The 21,123-nt window shown below is 43.7% G+C and overlaps 1 protein-coding gene across 1 annotated transcript; it reads left to right on the forward strand.

Annotated features, from left to right (window-relative positions):
- Positions 1 to 3,788: 3,788 nt before the first annotated feature.
- Positions 3,789 to 20,617, forward strand: MMRN2 (multimerin 2). Its single transcript, XM_015866016.3, has 7 exons — positions 3,789 to 4,132; positions 13,157 to 13,279; positions 13,638 to 13,744; positions 14,248 to 14,316; positions 15,573 to 15,746; positions 16,559 to 18,448; positions 19,978 to 20,617. Exons 1-7 carry the CDS (start codon positions 3,855 to 3,857, stop codon positions 20,364 to 20,366), a joined length of 3,030 nt encoding a protein of 1,009 aa, XP_015721502.2. The 5' UTR covers positions 3,789 to 3,854; the 3' UTR covers positions 20,367 to 20,617.
- Positions 20,618 to 21,123: the final 506 nt, after the last annotated feature.

Raw genomic sequence — 21,123 nt, forward strand, 5'->3', positions numbered from 1 at the left:
ACAGGGCCCAGTGTTCCTAAACATGAGACGTGTGTGTCCTCCTGCACCACCCTGCAGATGGCCGAGTACTGCATATGGATCCATTGGGCACAGGGTAGGTGCCCCAGTTTTACTTCATTTGCTATAAAGTGAAACTGTCCATCCTTGGGGCCGATTTACCTTTCCTTAAGGCTTTCAAAGAGCATTAAGGCAGAGCAGAGAATTTCCCAGGCACTTCTTCATGGGAACCCAGCCTGAGAAGGTGAGAAGTATTGTTTGGTTTTGTTGAGCTATTGTCCCATCATTGTAACTCCTGTAATTAAATGCTGCATATTTTGCATTGCTGTAGCAGTTAACAAATGGCAGGAGCATCAAACCACCCTGCAGTGTGGGAGATGAGTCATCACTCGAGTGCATCAACCGGTGCTCAAGCGGGATACTCCTTTCCTGCACTCTCCCCTCCCAGTGACCTTCAGCCAGGACTCACAAGAGGCATTTAAAGCTCACTGGATCCCTCCCAAGACAGCCAGCAGTTTGCACAGATGTTGTTTTACCTTGAAACCCTTTTAGGAAAGCTCTGGACTCAAGACAACGTTGTAAGTGACCTGTGGAGGGCAAGAATCAATAAGAGCTCCTGAATGTTGGCTACATGGCATCTGTACCCTTCCACTCTAAGCTGAGGATCTAGTGCCCATTTGCTGCCAGTCCTGCCTCAGAGCAACTCGGCAGTGGGTGAGGTCTGTGCCTGAAGAATTTTCCCTTTGTGGTAGATACAACAACTTAATGAGAAATGGAGTTGTTCCTCCAAAGGGCGGATCAGGGGGACAAGGTTGGCCTGGCAGCTGGCCCTGCTGGCAGCCCCTTCTGGTTTCTCAGCTGCCCTGGGATGCACAGGAGAAGCTACTAAGCCAGGCCCTCCATCCCTCCCCATGGCTGATGGCTGTGCAGTGTGTGCTCCCCCCAGCAGTGACTCTGCAATATGTGCAAGACAGGTCTAACTTGAGCCTACCTATTCCCTAAAGCAGACACAGAGGAAATCAAGGAACACAAAGGAAAACCGAAAACAAACTTTTCTCCTTTGTGATTACAACAGACTGAGACGGGATTTCAATTAATTAGTCTCTCTTCCCTCTGGCTCTCAATTGCCAGTTACTGTGCACACAGCACCTTAACCTTGTCCTCAGCCATGAGCTTGGGCTGCTGGCCATCAGCTATCAAAGGCATCTTGCTGCTGAAAGGAATGGGCTTTGGTCATCTCCTATTGAAGTATTTTGGAGACATATGACATCTAAAAGATGGACTGCTTGGTGGCTGGTGCATGTCCTTTGTTTGGGAAGTTTTAGCAGGAAGAATAATGCTAACAATAACAGGATCAGACCCTGCTCTATATAAACAGAAATCCTCTCTCTATTTATGAATACTTCAGAATGCAGAAAGGAGAACTGTCTCAGAACACTCATTTTCATGCTTGAAAGAAAACAAGCTGCTCTGCCTTCCAACCCCCAGGCACACAGCAAGGACTCTCACCCTGGGCACAGGTCTGCATGGCTAATGGGAGATGGAAGATGGAGAGAGCATCACTGGGGCACGCGAGTGGGCAGAGGATGAGGCAGCATTTTCCAGACCTAAAGGCAGCAGTGGCTGCCCAGCAGCTCCCCCCTTGCTGTGAAGATATCAACAAAGCTGTCCTATTCATCTTCATGGACAGAAAATCCATTCAATTATCCAGTCTGCTTCAGAGGTTTGAGGCTGGAATAAATGAATCCGAGGCAACTTATGCTTATTAAAACAATTCCAGTTTTTGGTTTTTTTTTATCCATTTTCTTTTTAAATATTCAGATTCTGAAATTATAATAGAGACTTCGGAGCATTGCAGGGTAGCAGCGAGTCTGGGAAGATGCAGAAGAAAACCAAAGCTGCCAGGCATCACCAGTGTGGTTGCTATCCAAGTGAACTCAAGCCATCTCTCCAGCGTGATGTTTGGCACTTCTTACCTGCTGGTTCTGCCCCCTGTCGGGTTGCGGCCTCAAGGCTCAGGCTCTGAGCAGAGTAAAGAGGTGCCAAGAGGAAAAATGGGATTTTCCTCTTTTGTGGGTTCCCCAGAAGGCAGTGCTGATGTTTGACATCTTGGCCATGTGGAGGTGTAGATGAGATGATGGCCTCTCAGGGCAGGAATTGTGGGAAGGGGTTAAGAGCTGTGCTTAGTGTAAACAGTTATGATTAGCAGGCAAGGCAAGAGTAGTCACAACAGCTATCACTAAGATCACGGGGTACATGACTGAGTCTGCAGTAAGTGTGAAAGACAGGACCAAAGGGTTTGAAAATGGGTCACAAATGGGGTATCTTCATCTTCTGCAGCACAAAACCAGTGTTCTGCAAGCTGTGATCCTACAGCAGTTCAGGTTTTACACCCGTTATTTGTTTTGTCTCACATTCATTTCAGTTCCTTCCCTACAATGGGGTGTCCTAAGTAAACAAACACAATGCTTAGGTCATATCCAGTTGCTTATAAAGAAAGTCCCATTTGCATGTGAAAAACAGCACATGAGATACGCACGCACCAACATGAGCTTGTGCTCTAGCAGGATACTTGCAATTAGGTAATAAAGGCAGCAGGAAGGAACAGAGGGAAGCTGCTTACTTTTCTCAGCCTTAAGTCCAGAGCCTGTGACATCATCTCCCAGGAGAAGTGACTGCAGTAGCAGGAGCAGGTTTTGTCCTTAGAAAGACAGGAATCTCTCTCTGCCTTGCTCCCGTCATGCCCTTGCCCAGCCCTGACAGCCGTGAGACATTAAGGGCATCTCCATACACTTATGGGTTCTTCCATTACGCACAGAGGAGGGGGCTCCAGATCTAACCTGCGACATGGAGAGCCAAACCCTCAATAACGAGGCCTTCTAAAATCCTAGAGAGATTTTATCCTGCTTTATTTTTCAGCAGACATTGGAACGACTCCAGAAAAGCTTTACATTTAATACCCTGCGGGACGGACTGAGCCTTTGGCTGTGCTTGACATCAATCACTCCAAGACATGCTCCGGCACTCCTGCACCAGAACCCGCACCTGCTTTGTCAGGAAGCATGATTCCACTCTAATTTTGTTCTTAAAGATGACAGAGTGCATCACACTGTTAGGCAGGGAGGAAAGGAACACTCTGCTTCATGACAGCAACCAAACAGAAAAGCAGCAGCTTTCTTCTGGGGATAGAATAAGATGCATAGAATTCTGTGGAGGCCACACAACAGTGAATGTCTGTAAAGTCTTATTTTTCCCCACTGTGCACTTACTGTAAAGATGTTAATGACCACAATTGGTTGTAGGTACCAAAATTGCTAAAGCCAGGGCATTGCAGATATTCAACTGGAAAGCAAACGTTTGCAGACAGCGGAGCAAGCGGCCCTGTGGTATTTACTGGCACCGTAATGAGAGTCTGTTGCACCGCTCAGTATTTTCTTTCCTTTCTTTTCTCTTCCTTTCCTTTAAAGCTAACATCCTTTTCCTGTGCCTGAGGGAGAAGGCAGCTGATAAAAGCCGAGTTCCTGTTCGCAGATAAGTTTAGAAGGCAGCCAATTTCAGAAGTTCCTTGAATAAGTTATATTCCTACCACCTTTTTCCCCCCCCCCCCCTCTGTTAGAGGCATTCCACACAGGAACCGGGCCCACATTGTTTGATGGCCACGGACGTTTCCACAGTGGCTGGGAGGGTCGAAAGCGTTTTCCGCTCTTTGTTACAAATAGTTTTGGTTTTTTTTTTCTCCTTCCTTCTTCCAACTTTTCATTTAAAGAATATTGCCGGGGCGTTCCAGCCCTAATCCAAGCTGCACTTCGGAGAGGAGAACAAGAGACAGGTGTAACCGGGTGGGAAAAAAGCCCACAATGCTAGTGAAGGTTTTGCTCATCTGTAACACAATAGGGCTGGTTAAGCTGACCAGGCACATCGACCATCATGGCTACCACAATGTTCCGATGCACGGCTCAAAGGGACAGAGCCACGAGACCCCCACAGACACAGAGAGGGCTCTGCTGGAGGGAGAGGGCTCCTGGGAGGCAGCAGGGCACCGGGCAGATGTGCCAGACTACCTTGTGAGTATCACCTACCCACACCACGGAGAAAGAGAGCAGCTGGAAGCTGCCGGCCCGCCGTCCCAAAATGGGTAAGTACCCATATATGTGTGTTTGTGCTCGTGATGGTGGTGGAGTCATGTATAACAAACATATCATGGTGATGAAAGAGCATTATGGATAAAAGTTTCTTTTTGAAACATGTTAGATTTTAGGGCTCAGTCTATATCCAAAAAGGAGAGGTTCAACGTACTAATGATAGGAACAGAAAATATAATTGCTTGTGGGGAGTGAAACCACAGACGTGGCTGACTCTTTGTCCTAGAGACAGCAGGATGGATGTGGTGCCTGGATGCACCTGCCATGGCCAAACCACAGGGCAGAGACCTGCAGCTCCCCTGTAGCACGATAATACAGAATGTTACCTTCAAACACAGGACTAGATAAAATTTGTGTCTTGCCTTTTCTCTTCAAACACCAATGGGGGCTTTTACCAACTGTGGCAACCAGGACATACTCAGCTCAGACTTGGACCTTGGAGAAAGAGGAAGATGAGAAAAAGAAGAGGGGGATGTTAGCAAAACAGGAACAGTGAGGATTAAATATGAAAGGAGTAATAAATAAGCATGAAGATATTACAAATTCAACCTTGCCCCCACCAAAAGAAGAACAAAAAAGGATTTTCAGGTGCTTCTCATGATCACCTCTAGCTGTGCCCCCATTCTCCAGGAAGATTTCCTAACGCTATGCTTTTTGTGAGCTTTACAGGGCATGTAAGTAGGTCCCTGAATGTTTAAAATAGATGAAAACCAATCAGGACAGTGAATGAATCTTTTATAGCACTGATGGAAGGCTACTGCTCGGGATGGCTGGAACAGCAGCATAGTGAGTGCTGTTCACAGCTCACTGCTTCGGGATGCTCTGATTCTTCTCTTCAAATGTTCTTGGGGGAGGGAGAGAAGGGAGCTGCAAAGACACCTCATTCACGTCACAATTCCTTTCTAAGTGTCATCTATCCATAATATTAAGGCCTCCCTTCTGCATGTAGTACAGTGCAGGGCTTACAGCCCTGTTTCCCTTCATACTCCACCTCCCCACAAAATTGTATGATGGACAGTGTCCAGTAATGGCACACACTTAATTCACCAGCTGCTGGTTAATGCATTTCAGACTCTAACAGAGCATGGAAAGCCAAACAGAACCATTACCATGCTATGCTGCAAGGTGACAGGCATTTGATAGCTTGCTGAAATGCTAATAGCCATCTAAAAGCTAGAAATACTTCAAAAATCCAAAAGTGTAAAGAGGTACTTGTCAAGGTCAGCAAGGCACTGTAACACACTCTCCTAATTAGGACTTTTTCCTTTGCTGTGTGACTTTGTTCAGCACCAACTTGTGTAATGCCATTCGGTGCAAGCTGTTACTCATCCTAATTTCCTCCCAAGAAGAGAAACGCTTCCTCCTTTTAAGGAGGTGGTTGCATAATGAGTCAAACCACAACGCTCTTCCCTATTATAAAGCAATGTTGATGACTACATGCAGTCAAGATCTAGCCTGGCAGTAGCTCCAGGGTATACAGTCTTCTGCTGGAGCAATCACAATTAGAGAGCACAAGCCCAGCAAGGTGGCACATCTCAGGAAAGAAACTCAATGCTTTCAGAGGTGTTGTACCCAAAACTGAGCTTGGAGAGCACATACACAGATAGCACAGGTCTGCTTGTGCCTGTGCTCCAAATTCCTAGTGCTGCTGCAGATGGCTGAAGGTGTGAGCAAGGGAAGCAAGGGAAAAGGCATTGGGAGTCATGTGGAACTAAGACCCACACACAACACAAAAAGCTCCGGGGTGGTGGAAACCAACCACTGCTCTGCAGTAACTCCGTGACACCATTCCAGCAACAATTAGAGACTGTTTTTGCCCCCCAAACTCTTGCTGCTTTCCTTATGCGTTAGAAATAATGATTGTTACAAAACTTTCTTAGATCTTTTCAAAATAAACAAGTATCATTTTTTTTATTATGGTCATTTGAATAATTGGAGACCATAATGACTAATACTCCCCAGGCAATCAGAGTTCCCTGGGTTCTGTTTCAGCATGTAAGGTGAAATGACTCACTACGGCCCAGTCAAATGCTTGGATAAGTTACTAATGAACTCTTCTCAGAACAACAAGGTGCCTCTAATCAGAGTTTTAAAATAAGGACATCAGTAAAAAGTCGCTGGCAGTTTTTAATGAGAAATGTGTGTATAATAAAGAATGGTTTCAGCTGTTTGCTAAAGGAAGAGCTAGGTAACAGTTTGGTATCTCAGCTGTTGCTTGTATCTGAGCATGCTGGAGAAGCTGTGCTTGTTCCAAGTTGGCAAGTGTCTCTATGCGCTATTTGCAAAATCAAAAGCAGCTCATTTTCCACAGGAAACCACCTTTCTGTTTTCCTTCTTTTTCCCAGAAGCCACGTCTTGTGTGATTGATCAGTTTGTCATGGTGAAGCTTCCTTATGGCTGAGATAAATGGATCCATGGGTACACAGACTTACCCGCAGAAGTAATAAGGGAAAAGGAAGCACAAGTATACAGAGATCTGTAGTCTATTAGCATCTGTTTTAGCCATGGAAGCTGAAGAGTAAGAACAGTAAAAACAAGTTCTAGATTTCATAAATACTCAGCGTATAATGCCCATCAATCACATGCAGGCTCCAATCCAATCCCTGTGCCTGCAGCTCTGCAAACAGTTATGCTGATAACTCAGATTTCATTCACGTTATAATCATATTTCATTAAAATATATATATAAAATGAAGCATCTAAAAGGTACAATTCCACCACATGGAAAGCTTGGGCAGCAAAGCCCAGATTTCCCTGTATCCTCAGTTGGCCTGACCTGCCAAGTAACACTGTAAACCAGATTCCCTTAAGTGTTCCAGCTTTAAAATAAGCCCATGAAAAAAGCTTTTTGACCTTACCCCTCAGTAACCACATGGACAGAGCTGGTCCCCAGAAGGATGGCTCAACACAGGGAAGGAGAAGTGGTGATGAGCAGACAAACCAAACCTGGCTTCCCTCACTAAAACAATGTTTTAGAACTTCTCTTTCCTACAGTGGAATTATCCTCAGACAGCTCCTGTCCTGGGTGTACTGTATCTCCATCATGGCAGGTATTGTGGTGCTCTGTTCTCATTAGCCCACAAACACGTGCTCAATCTCGCATCTATTGCAATTTTTCTTACTATTAAAACGTTTGAAAAAGAAAAGGAACCTAATAAAATAAATACACATATATATCCTGAATTACAAACAGAAAAGGCAAAAATCTGCAGAGTAAGTAAATCCTTAATCACACTGACTCATGTCAAGGTCTGTATACACAGTTCTGTCAAGTCACCCCTTGATGAGAGTTAGGCTTCCTGATGTCAGCCAGCAGCGCTGTTATCTCACTGAAACACTCACCTCTTCCTTTAGCCTTGTGCTGAGACAGCCACAGAGCAGGTCTCTGTGACCAGCCAGGGTGCCCAAAGGGGGAACAACCATCCTTCAAAGTGCAAAGAAGCAGAGGAAACCAAAATGGCTCTTAGTCTAGGAAAAGTCAGAACAATGCCCAATCTTAACTGCTCATGTTCTTTTCTGCTTTTACAGGAAAACAAGCATTGATCTGATTAATCTCAGTTTCACACTGACTCATCTATTTCTTCCAAATTAGACAGGGACTTTCTTAGGATGTTTATGGGATACTGAAATTCCCCACCAAAGGGGAATAGAACACAGGCTTAAAAATAAAGGAACCTCTGGATTAAATGCAGCTTAATGTGATCTTCAGCCCCCGACATCCTGCACACTAGTGGAATGGCCAGAGTGCTCAACAATACCTTCAGTGGTGCCAAGTTCATTAACAGAAGGGGTGGTTTTCCTATCAAAATTTGGCACCTGGCTCCTTTCAGGACCTTTGGCAATCTGTCTTCAGCTCTCTTCTTGAGTTGAGCAGCTGGTGGAATAGCTCCACTTCCATGTGTTTGGTGAACAGTTCCTGAAGTAACAGCTTCTCTGAGCACAGTGCAGTAGTTATCTAGCCCACCACATACAAAAGATTCTCTCATTTCCTTTGTTACATGGTTCATTAGTGCAAGCTGTAGCAATTTGTTCCTTCAGAAGATAGCAAGGGATCTCTTGTTTAAGCATAGTGACAAAATCCCCAGCAATGGCTGCTGGGCGCATCCAAAGCCTTCCTACTGATGAGGGCCAATAACCCTCAAACAAGCCCTAAGCAGCCAGCCCTGAACAAACTGCAATCTTCCGCTATGGCAAAAAGATGACTGGGACAAGCCTTGTTGTTCACTGAGCACACACAGTTTGGGAACCTTGTCTTGTTCTGCATCTTTGACTTGCTGGTGCCAGCACAGCTATGCTGGCAGGGAACACCAAGATGAAGTGAAAGCGCTATGCTAGCATTGGACTTTTATCTGCTACAATCAGAAGGTGAAATCCCAGTTTAAGCTGCCCTCAGAGTCGGCTGTAAAACTCACACCATGCTGAGGAAAACACCAGGAAGGAAATGGCTGTGAATGCTCTATGAAGAGAAGAAAACTCTTGCACAGATTTCTGTGCAGTAGCTGTACAACAGGTGGGATTGCCTCAAAAGCCATTGCAGCCAAGTCTGCTTTCTCTGTAACACTGCTTGCCGTGAGGCTCCAAGTTCAGGGTTTTACTCAGAAAGCCATCACAGCACTGCAGTCACAGGGCATCCTGCAGGACAGGCCACAGCTGAATATGTACTAACAGGCATTACAGCTGGAATAGACTCAGGACACTGGGAGACTTGTAGCACTGCAAGGAAATCAAAACGCTTGGCACTGCTGATCTTTCAGCTGAGCTTGTTGTGGTTAACTGCAAATCAATCCGTCTGCCTTCATCAAATCCCAGTGAGAACCAGTGATGCCCAAGGGATGAGGCACAAGGCTCCTGCCCAAGAGAGGAGCATTATCCATCATCAGGGAAAAGGGAAACGGGAGAAGTAGTTCTTGCTGCCTGGCGGATGCACACTGCTGCCTGCTCAGCACAGCAGAGAATTCACTGATGTGCTGACAGGTCACCAGCAATCACACACCAGCTGCTAATTAAAAACAAGGGCACACCTTGTTCCTTACGAGAGCCAGCAACTTTTTAAGTACTTAATCCCTTTGGCACTCCCCAGTGAATTAACTGATGAGTCTTTCTTTAAACTGACATGCACAGTCCCAGTTCAGGCTAATTTAAATGCAATACCTTACCTCTTTTTTAAACTGAGTGTTCTTTTATTGCCAGTGCTTTGCACTGTGGGAAAAACAGAACACAGATTGTTCTGCTGCTACAGACTGATTGTTTTCTGCTTCAGCTGGAGTAAGTCAGGAGCCTACAAGAGTTAGTGGGAAATCACTTCAAATTCAAAGAGACCAGTCATAGGAACATAGAATTATAGGGACTGGAAAGGATCTCCGGAGACCATTGAGTCCAATCCCCGTGCTAAAGCAAGTTCCCTACAGCAGCACTCGACACCCATCCATTAGATAAGTACAAGCATTGATAAGATCCCCCAAGCCTTCTCACTTCCATGCTGAACAGCCCCAGGTCTCTCGGCCTTTCCTTGTACAGGAGATGCTCCAGCCCCCCCCAGTCACCTTTGTGGCCTTCCACTGGACTCTCTGCAGAGGTTCCCTGTCTTCTTTCTTAAACTGGGGAGCCCAGAAGCAGACAGCCTTCTGTTGTCATCTAGCAGCACATCTCAGCAGCAGTAATTGCATATCTGGTGCCTTTAGCACTGCACAGAAAAGGAAGGAGTTATGGGCCTCATATGGGTAGTAGTCATGACCTGCTGGGCAGGAGTTCTCACAGTAATTATAGGAACTGCCTTCCTTGAGAATAGAAATGTGAGGAAACCAGTGTGAAGGACAGCTCTGCTGCATGAGCACAGACAAAGGAATAACAAAACTCATGGAAAAACAACATCCTGAAGCTTTTGTCCAGGCAAAAATTCCACTGACACAGCAACTGCCTAAAATGATGCATTACGGTGACAATCAGGAGGATGCCACCAACAAAACTTAAGTACCTGGCTGTGCTGGGGGGCATTATTCTCACCTACCATCACGCAGATCTTACCAGTTGTAGCTGTGCACGGAAATGAGCCAACCCTGTATTCACTGCAACAGTTATGGCCACTTTTGCTTTACCTCCTGTCCCTCTGCTGTGATAGCAGCATGTCTGACCATCCTGACATCACAGACAGCACTACTCATGTTTTGCTGTGTTTCAGAACAAGCAGGAGTAGCATCCAACAGCAACAACAAAAACAACCATCCCTGGCATCAAAACAAGCATCCTTAACCCTGGTTTTGTAGAGCTGACTTGGCTGTTGTTCCAGCTTGCAGTTTTGCTTTAAGCTTCATCATTCCCCACTGTAGAAAAAGAAGCCCTCCTGCTCTCCTCACAAAGCAGCTTCTCCTTGGCCACAGAGGCTGGCATCAAAAGGAAACCCTATTAAAGAGGATGAAAGCAGAGAGTGCACAGCTGGTGGTGTGCTCAGTGAGTGAAGCTACACAGTCACAAGGGGAAATAAAACACAGAAGCAGAGCATAAAGCTTCTGTGTCCCAGAAACAGGCTGAATGCAGTTCTCTTTGTCAAAGGGCTGTTACTGAGGCTTTGTAGCCCTTTGGTGTCAGCGCAGAATTCCCACTCATCTCACTGAACTTCAGATCAAGCCTTCCTAAGTCTTCAAATTGTTCCACTTCACATTAAGGAATGACGTATTTCCCCCAAGGTTAATACAATTAAGGAGTATTTTTAGTAATAGATAGCAAAGTTTCCTTAAAGGAAGCATTTGACAAGATATATAAAAATACTGCAACAGAGGTTTCACCTTTGGGCACATGTATCTATATTGCAGCTCATTGCAGATAGGAAAAATGAGCCTTACATGCCTACTCAACAAAATAATACATTTTGATAAATGTAAACCAAATGAAATCCACTAAAAATTATTAGGATTAAACCAAAGCGTATGATACGATATTGCTATTCAGCTTCATGGATCAACTTTTACATTGAGGCAGGGAAACCTAGCAAGTGAATATTAAAGAAAACCAAACAGAGAGAAATGTGACTACCACTAAAGGCAGCTTTTATACCAAGTGTGCCAAATTCCTTTTGTTTCATATTATACACACCACATAACGCATAGTTACCCAAGCATCAGGTTGGGGTCAATCTCTGAGACAACATAACACGCTTCTATGGGTGAGAACCTAGAAGTGAGTCCACCAGATACCCACAGCATGGCAGCAGGCTTAGAAAAGAAACTCCTTATTTTCTATTTAAAGTGTTTGTGCATTTCTAGGTGCTGTAGTAAAACACTTTTCTTGCTCACACACGTTTGTGCACGTATAGGTTTGGTTTAGATCTGTAAGGCTTATGTGACCCAAAGGACTCATCTGGGAGCCACGCACGGTGGGAAAAACGAATCAGCACAGATGATGATTCATGGGGTGTGGGTTGTTTTCATCAAGAAAGAACGAAACATGAAAGCAAAATAATCGTATTTAAAGTAGAGATTTCCACATGGAATGCAGACCCTTGCTGGGATCTGGCAGGGACCCCACTGGGCAGGTCTAAGGCCCTGCATACAGTGAGCGTGGGGAACTTACCCAGCTTGCCCAGGCTGTCTGCTTTCCCTCTCCAGTTTCCTTCCCTTCTCCTGGCTGCCCCATTGCTCTCTCCCAGCAGCCATGACCGCAGCTTCTGCTTTCGTGCCCAAGTTGGTTCCCCATTGTTCCTGCACTCAGATGAGAAAGGCAAACTTTTTCCATACATGCTGATTATCAGAGATTTAGTTCCCATGTTCCCATTTAAAAATATACCACCTAAAGTTCAGCTGTTCTTTATCAGGCACAACTCAACTCTCCTCCACACAATGCTCTGTTCCACAAACCTTAGGAGTACCTCCTGATCCTTCCAGATACCCCCATGGATAATCATGGCATTGTTCAAGACCCAATTCTGCTTTTGTTTTCAAAAACTAGTGTTCATTTCTTATGGGAAAGGAGTTTAATAATATGCACAGTGGCACAAAATACCTGTTTCTATTTCCCCTCCAGGCTTTAAGGAGATGCACAGTGTTTATTAACATCTCCCTGCAGGCTCCCTGACCCTCACTCTTCAAAAGGGCTGACAATAGCAGGACATGGCGAAATGGTTTTAAGTTGAAAGAGGGAAGATTTAGGTTGGATGTTAGGGGGAAGTTCTTCACTAGGAGAGTGGTTAGGCCCTGGAACAGGCTGCCCAGGGAGGTTGTGGATGCCCCGTCCTTGGAGGTGTTCAAGACCAGGTTGGATGGGGCTCTGTGCAACCTGATCTAGTAAACATGTATTTTTGGTGGTCCTGCTAGGCAGAGTGGTTGGGACTACATGATCCTTGAGGTCCCTTCCAACCCGGGTCATTCTGTGATTCTGTAACCCACCATAGTTCACAGATTCTTTTTCCCCACTTCACTCTGCACTGGTGCAGCCTCACCTCAACCACTGCGTGCAGGTTTGGGCACCATAATACAGGAAGGACATAAACCCCTTAGAGACCACCAGAGGAGGGCTACAAAACTGATGATCCGATGGGGCCAGGGGTTGGATGCAAAAATCAAGATGGTCCAGTGACTGATCTGAAATAGCAATAGTTTGGAAGACACCGATTATTGACAGAGTTTATGTAGGATTAATTTTCAGAAGCAGTCGATCCAGACCTGATGAGTCAGTTGTGAGGCATCTGAAATGGCAACAGGCCCATCCAGGCAGTTTGACATTTAAAGCAACGTTAATCTGCAGGTTACCACGGGTTGGAAATTTCTCCCACTGAATGAAAAGGCTGGAAATGGAACTAATGCGTCAAAGTTCAGACAATCAACCCTTCTGTTAGAAACTCTGATAAGCATCCCAAATGAAAACAAAGGAACAGGGAGTCAGGGGGGAAGCTAGCAAGCATTTTTCATTTTCTTTATCATCCAGCCTCAAAAGCAAAGCTCCCCTACATTTCACCTTTCTGTGACACTGCTACAAGCAAAGACTTTAAAAGACCTACTTCAAATTGCTCTTTTTTCCCCCAATAGGAACTGGTGTTCTTACACGCAGTCTCGCCTGGTGACGTACATTGAAGCCTGCATGAAGGAGAAGTATATTGTCAACTCCCAGCAGCCCTGCCCAAATGGAGCTCCAGGTTGCCAGAAGATCATGTAAGCCCCCAAATGAACCCACTGGAGACAAGGGGATATTCTCTAAGTAGCTAAATTAGATTTACAAAACTGCTGATTGGCACATTTTTAAAATACATTAAGCTCTGACTTAATTGAACACCAAAGTGAGGAAGTGACTGATTTCTGTACCTATAGTGATAAGGCACTTAAGTAAGCTGGGATAATTATGGCCTTGAAAAGCCATCACGTATAGGACTACAAGGGGATTAAGTGATTTTTCTAACCACTGTCTGCAGTAGTTATCCAGGACACCAACATACACTTAGTCAGTGGACTTTCCCCACATGATACCAGCTGACCATAACTTGGAAACTAACACCTGGACCCTGCTCCTCAGGTACAGGACAGCTGTGAAGCCCATCTATCAAGTGAAACAGAAGGTTTTGAAGTCTTTGCAATGGAAGTGCTGCCCTGGATTTATTGGGAACGATTGTGAACAACGTGGTAAGGAAAGGCAGAGAGCACGCATGAGAACTAAGACTAAATGACATCCACTGTGGCAAAAACCAGCTTACCTATTTGTTCCTCCGGTTTGGGAATTGATGCTTTATTTTCTTTGGCACGTTATGTCCCAAATGGCTGATGCCTTGCAACAGGAAGGAGGTGTAATTAGCCTTACAGAAGGGCTAACAGCAACAGCAGTTTCCTCTAATCTTCACACTTGGAGAGATGCATTTGTTTGATGGTGGAGTTGTCAGATGTACATTTGTCCATCTCACCCACCCAAATAGGCTCCTTAGACACAGCTCCTGTTTATATCTCCATAGGTTTAAGGATTTTTTTTGTGCATATAGCACCTCTCCACAGTTCTCATCTCTAAGGTAATTTATCCAGCCTCTCTCCACATCTGTCACATTGCAAGTGAAACTGTGCGGTCTTACCCTATTGAACTGTATTAGCTTCTGCATCTCAAGTGTTTTCACAGATGTATCACTTCTCAATTGCAGATCCCAATGTCATCCCAGTGCCAGGAAATCAGACCGAAGGATGGCAAGAAGAAGAGTTCTCAAACCACAGTATGTTCTTGAACTTCACATAACTTACCATTCTCTCACATCTCAAGTCACAGCCCTGAGCAAAAGACAGATGTTTCTACTTTAACATGATAAACTATGGATAATGTCTTCAGTGAAAGCATAACTTGGGCAAGTTTTTACACAACTGTGCATCACTTGCTGGCATTTGTGAGGGGTTTTGCTATAAAATTATATGAATGTTCTTGAGAAAACAGCCAAAAGTTTCACAACAGTATGTTGGCTGATCATCACTTAAACCCTAGTGTGAGTGAGAATGCCAGCTGGTGTTAAACCTTCCGTTAGTGTGGATGCTTAAGTCCTTGTTCTGCTTGATGGATTCATAGGAAAGCACTTCAGAAGGCTTACCACAAAAAAAATCAATTCTAAATGCCATTTTAGAGCAGCTACCTGTAGCTTTGAGAATATTGTTATGAGATACCCCAGATCCTTATCTCAGCTGCTCTATCTTGCCAATCTAATATCCAAGAAGGACCTTTCCTCACTATATGGCAAATGATGTGGCTTGTAGTGCTATTAAATATCTGCCAGCAACTGGGTTTGGGATAGCATTACAGCCCTGAAAGAGAGTCTTCCTTACACTATGCTCTCAGCACTGAATGAATAAACAGTTGCTTTAGAAGACACAAGTTTATAAAACATCAGCTTGACAAGTCTAATGTAATCCTGGAAGGGAAGAGGTCCCCGGGATGGCACAGTTAAGATACACCAGTTCCTGCAACTCAGTATAGGCTTTTAATTCTTCAGCTTAAATTAGCATGTGTTTATTTAGAGTAATGGAAGTTAAAGGGTCCCTCTGTGAGAGCCAGCAGTGACACTTAACCCTTACACTCCTGAAGCTTTTGTTAAACACCTTCATTGCTCTCACATCCTGCCCTTTCATGCTTGGTTGTTAAGCTTAGCTATCCTTCCTGTCAACTGGCTTGAAAGCAATTATTATTTCAGAATGCTTTTACGGCATGGGGAGGTTTCCAGTGAAAAATATTTTACCATCACTGTGATTAGCGTGGCTGAAGGTCTTGTGTTAATATTTAAATCAAGTTTCCGTCACTGCTGAAAAGAAAAACCAGTTACAAGTAAACTGTAGTTAAGCTGTAAACCAACATATCTCTAAATGCCATTGCAAGATTTTCCAGAGCAAAAAGTACACTGGTGTTCTCAGAGCTCACAGGTCTTGTAGGAACACGTGCTGCTGCAACTCCATTGCATGACACTTGCTTTTTGAATCTTGTGATTAGTGTCAGCACCAGTGGATTCAAGAGAGCTGTTGGAAGTTATTCAGAATCAGGAGGCACTACTGGATGATCTTCAGAGTGATATTCATCAAGCAGTCAGCAACCTAGGTGATCTACAGAGGATATTTGACAACAACGGTACAAGCATGGTGTTAGAAGTGAACCAGAGCAGTGAAGGTGAGAGGTCTGATGTAGAATTATCACCCTGTCAGCAGGTCCTGTAGGACCATGCAGATCAGAAGGAGAACCTGAGAGTCACAATACACACTAATATCCCTCGGTCTGCAGGTTGCTTCCAAAGAGATGAAAATGGGGGCAATTCCAATACAAAGTAATGAATTAAATCTGAGCAGAAGCTGAAATGTGAAATTAGGTGAAAGGCAGATTCCTTCATACTCTTCAGAAACTTTAGAACCTGCCTTAACCACAGAACAAAGAGATTGCTTATACTAATCTGTTAGCTTACTATTCTGCTTCCATAACTTCTTTTCTATGAGGATGCAGAGTAATTCACACCAGTACAGATTCCACATAGATTTTTCAAGTTGAGTCTCTGCCTAGGATATGCAGAAGCTGAGATGTTGTGTTATTTTGTGACACGGAAGGGGCATCATAGAAAGCATCAGACAAACAATGGTATGAGAAAACTGCATAAGCAAGAGCACATCAGATGAGAACCGTTGTGAAAACAAGCAGTTACAACCATTAATAAAGCTGCTCCACAAGCATTTAAAAAGGCAGTATTTCCCTGACTTAAATCAATCAGTACATATCTAGGTGACAGTCTGCAAACAGAAACACAGCATGTTTTGCATTAACCTCGACTTCAATAAGGTTATTTTTGCTATTATAAAAAACATACTGTGTGCTCAGATTTTGGGGATTCAGATAGCAGTTGCTGAAGGAAAATACCTTCTCGAGTCACGCTGGTCAGACTAAGATGCTTTCTTAAGCAAAGTTACTGTCATTATTAACTTTGTTTTTAACAGATTTTCAGGAAAGGCTTCTGCAGCAAGTTTTGTTTCCCCACATCGAGAGTTTTCTGAGGAAACACCTGAACCCGATGTGGGCAAGCTTCAACAGAAGCTTACAGAACCTCTCCAACATAGTAAGAAACCTATCCCACGATGTGGAAGCCAACAAGAAAAGCATAGAAAGATTCCAAGAGAGCACTGTGCCTAGAAAAGAATTCCAGGAGCTGGGAACTAAGTTTGAATCTAAAGTCCAGGAAAACGTGGTGAAAGTCGATCAAATAAGGAGAGAGATAGAGAATCAATTGCAAATGCAGCAGGCTAGTCTTCAGCATAACCTCACCATCATCAGGGCCGATACTGACACAAGGCTGAAGAAGCACCACAAGATACAGCAGTCCCATCACTTAGCTTTGAACAACAACATGACAAGTATGAAACGCGAGCAAAACAATCTTGAAAATAAATTTGAGGCTTTGAAAAACAATTTAACAGAACTCTCCTCACATCACGGTCCCAAGGATGAAAGCACACTGTTTGCCATCAGACAAATTAATGACATGCTGGCAGGCCACGCCAAACAGCTTAAAGAGCTCTACATGGAGTCAGATGTGGCCTTTCAGAACATTGCGGTGCTAGAGAAATGGTTTAAGGAGTTGAAAAAAAATATCTCAAAGAATAGGCCTGAAGATCTTTCAATAACTTTAACGGAGAAATCAGTTCTTATTGAAGAAAACAAAGCAGCAATGTCACAGATGAACGATACTCTCTCAGCCCTTCAGGAAAACTATTCAGAGCTGTTGAGATATATGGAGGAATGCAATTGCCAGAAGATACCTTCTGACCCCGATATACTCGAGGAAGATTTAAGGAACAACACTTACTCCCTCGAAGGCCAACAACCAAAGGATATGAAGCAGTTAGAATCTGTTTTCAAGGATCTCTTGAGGAATGAAATCGAAGAGCTCTCCTCAGCCTTTCCACTTATCCATCAGTCCCTTAACCTCCGCCAAGAAGAAAACAGACAGCTTCAGTTGCAAGTTGCATCTTTTTCAGAAGACGTGGGCCTCTTGAAGAAGAAAGATGAAGAAATTCACAGACACATCAAGTACCTCAACAGTTCTTTTGGCTCGCTTTTAGAAGACGCCATGCGGCACGAAGCTGCACTGGAGGCTTTGTTGGGAGAAGAGTTTATGGAAGTCCTGTTTGAGGAAGATCCTGCTACTCTAATAACATCAGTAGCTCAGCTGCAAGAATTCCTGAAAGAGATCTCAAATAAACTCCAAAGCCAAAACACGACTTTAGAATCTCTCCTAAAGAGATTCCATCGCTTGGAGAGAGGACAGCAGAATAATCACAATGTTCATGCATCTTCAAAGCATCCCAAACAGGAAACTCAGACACTCTCTGTACTGGATGAAGGCAATCAGCTCAGCAGTGTAGAACATATGGAACCTAATTATGAGGCTTCCAAAGATGACTCCTCGCATAGCTCAGCGTATAATGACATATTGACTCTGAAGAATGACATCAAGTATCTGAGTCTGGCAATCAAGAGGCATGAATCCAGAAGTGATGTGAGTATCTGCTGCAATCACACAATTGCTAATGTAGTAGAGCCACTCAACACTTCTGTGGAAATTATCTCGGGAGATTTAGCAACAATGAAAGAGAAGCTGGAAAAACATCTGCTGGTTTTCAAAAAGCTATTTGGAAGAGATGAAGAATTACTTGCCTCAAATGTAAGTCTGGATATTGCAAAGATTCAGTCAATGCTTACCAGAAAAGTGAGAAGGCAAGAGAAAGGTCAAGACAAGCAAAGAGACAAGAAAAAGCCTGAGAAGCAAAGAGAAAATACACCGATAGTAAGTGGAAGAAATAGAGTGCAGACCGAACTGCTGGAAAAAGGTAGGTTCTTCTATCTTACTTGCTCATGTGCACGTCTAGCTTCTCTCTGGGCCCTGCCGCAAGTCACTTTCGTTCCCAAATTAGTTCAACTTCAGATATTTAGATCCCAAATTTTGTCTGTAGATGCTTATGTTTATGGAATAATAGTTTTCTCTTTCAAAGCTGATGGGGAACGCTGGGCCTTGTGGGTTTGCTGCTTCTTCCTCAGTTATTTGAGTCAGGAAAGGATATACTCAAAGCATCAAATCCTTGTCAGTCTGGATAGATACATTAAATTAACTGTGAGAACTTGTGCAAGTAGAACAGGGAAAACTGCCCATAGTACAGCCCTCTCTCAGGGCTAAGGTAGGTTTTTGGCTTAAACTGCACTGATTGATCAGCTTGCCAAAAGCACCATGTAATTACAAGTGCCACAGTTCTACCATTTGCTTTTATGATTCAGCCCTTGCTATGGACACCTAATACAGAACAAAAATCAGGCCCTTTAGGCAACTGAGCTGCAAAACCGTAGTTAAGAATGAATAAGCAAAGAACACATTTCAAATGGTTTTCAGGACAGCAAAAGAGTGCAGTTTTTTTCCTCCTGGTTGGTCTCACCCTCATGCCTTTCTAAGGATCCCGATCTAACCAGTTCACCTACCTACACAACAGAATGCAGATCTAGAGAGCTTACAATAACCTGAAAGGTAAACTCACCGAGCCTTGTGTTTTGCTGCGATATCTGCCTAGTCCCTACAATCAGTTGTTTCTCCATCTGCAATCTACATTTCTTTTCCGTCAGCTATTTCTGACCTTCGTTTTAAAAACAAAAACCTGCAGTTAAGCTGCTATTGACTTTGCTTCTTTCCCAAGAATGAGATGTCTTCAGTGCCAGCAAAACAGAAGCGTTTCCTAAAACATGTTTATCTTTCTACTAAGAGCTCTAACGTAAAAATATTACTCGGAGAAAAATAGAAAGGGAACATTCTTGAATAGAAAACAAAAGCCTATTCAAATCATAGGATCACAGGGAACGAACCTTTTATTTGGTTAAGGATTTTTTATTTGTGCTTGACTACTTCTCTAAAAAAGAGAACTGCAAGAGGACTTGGCAACCAATTTGAAACCACATGAAAAGAAAACAGACCACAACCTACAGACTACTGCACGTAGACACAAACTCCATACAAACCCCTCAGCCTTATAAAGTTCAAATGAACGTAGCATTACTCGCTAATAATAAGAGCATTTGTTAGAAGCGATTGGTAAAGTTTACTCATCCATATCAATGGCCATGAGGCTGGAACAATAAGAATGCTCCCACCTTTTGCACCTCATCCTTGTAGCTGAGGTAGTCAGGCTTTAAGGCAGTGCAGTGCAGTCTCCATCATGACTTAGGCTCCTGAGCAATAATATAAATATATTTAAATATATAATATAAATATATTATATAAATATATAAATATAAAATATATTTATATATATAAATAACAAGCAATTGCTGGGAAGAGGAGCACTCATTGTTAACACTGTTTTCCTCTCTCTTTCAGACTCACCAGTAGCATTCCACGTAGGATTCTCAGACAGACAGGATAAAGAAAAAGCTCTGAGATTTAACGAAACATACCTCAATTATGGAAACAGCTATTTCCATGAACACGGCTACTTTAAAGCGCCGCACAAAGGCGTCTACCTGTTCATCATCTCTGTGGAGTTCAGCTCAGGACCAGCGCTAGGACAACTCTCTTTTAGCCGCGGGTACAAAAGAACTCTCTCAAGCGGTCAGAGGAAGACACCAAATGGAAACACCGTAACTTCTTTTGCTATGGCAGAAATGGAGAAGGGAGAGAAAGTGTGCTTTGAATTGCTGCAGGGCACTGTAGTGAAACGGAGCCCACCTGGGACAACAATGGGTGGATTCCTACTATTTAAAACTTGAACAGTGACACTGTGTTTTACTGATACTTTTTCCATAGATGCAATGGATCAATTCACTATTGCTTCATCTGTGATGTATTCAATCCTACTGCATGTGTTTAAACATAGCACTACTCTAGGTTTGTCTTCATGCTTCTTTTCTGGAAGTGTTTGGCTTTTGATTAGTTGCTAATGAGCAGCAATGGGATTTTAAAGTGATGACCTAATGGTTTGGATTCCAAACATATCAATACACATTCTCAAATCCTCAAACCTCATTAGAACAGATGCTTTGCGGGGCTTTCTTCACTTACAATTTATTTCTCTTTTCTCCTTTCTCATGAGACCCCCCATCCAGAGTGCTGCGTTCAGGAAGGAGGCCTATGGGAAATCCACAGAATTCCTTATGAAGGGGGACAGTGGCAGAATAAGGGGTAACAGCTTTAAACTAAAAGAAGGTAGATTCAGATTAAACAACAGGAAGAGGTGCCCCATCACTGGCAGGTCAGGCTGGATGGGGCTTTGGGCAATCTGGTCTTGTAGCTGGCAAGCCCGTCCACAGTAGGGGGGTTGGAACTAGATGATCTTTAAGGCCCCTTCCAACTCAAACCTTTCTGGGAATCTATGAAAAAAGAAACCTTCCCGTGACAGATATCCCCATCACCATCAAGGAAAAGCATTTAAGGCTATAGATATGAGCAGAGACATTTTTTTTTTAAGTGGTTGCTCAAAACCTATAAGCCAGAACAACTTTATTTGTCCCCGTTCCCTGTGGACCA

The sequence above is a fragment of the Coturnix japonica genome, chromosome 8 (genome assembly GCF_054131305.1).
Source record: "Coturnix japonica strain WE chromosome 8, WE-NBRP24, whole genome shotgun sequence".
NCBI lineage: Eukaryota > Metazoa > Chordata > Aves > Galliformes > Phasianidae > Coturnix > Coturnix japonica.

What these genes read in the sequence shown, in the direction of transcription:
- MMRN2 (XM_015866016.3), top strand. Translation starts at nt 3,855, where the DNA reads ATGCTAGTGAAGGTTTTGCTCATCTGTAACACAATAGGGCTGGTTAAG. An exon ending in CCAGGTTGCCAGAAGATCAT is followed by an intron (nt 13,280 to 13,637) that starts GTAAGCCCCCAA and finishes CCTGCTCCTCAG; the next exon opens with GTACAGGACAGCTGTGAAGC. An exon ending in AGAAGAGTTCTCAAACCACA is followed by an intron (nt 14,317 to 15,572) that starts GTATGTTCTTGA and finishes TCTTGTGATTAG; the next exon opens with TGTCAGCACCAGTGGATTCA.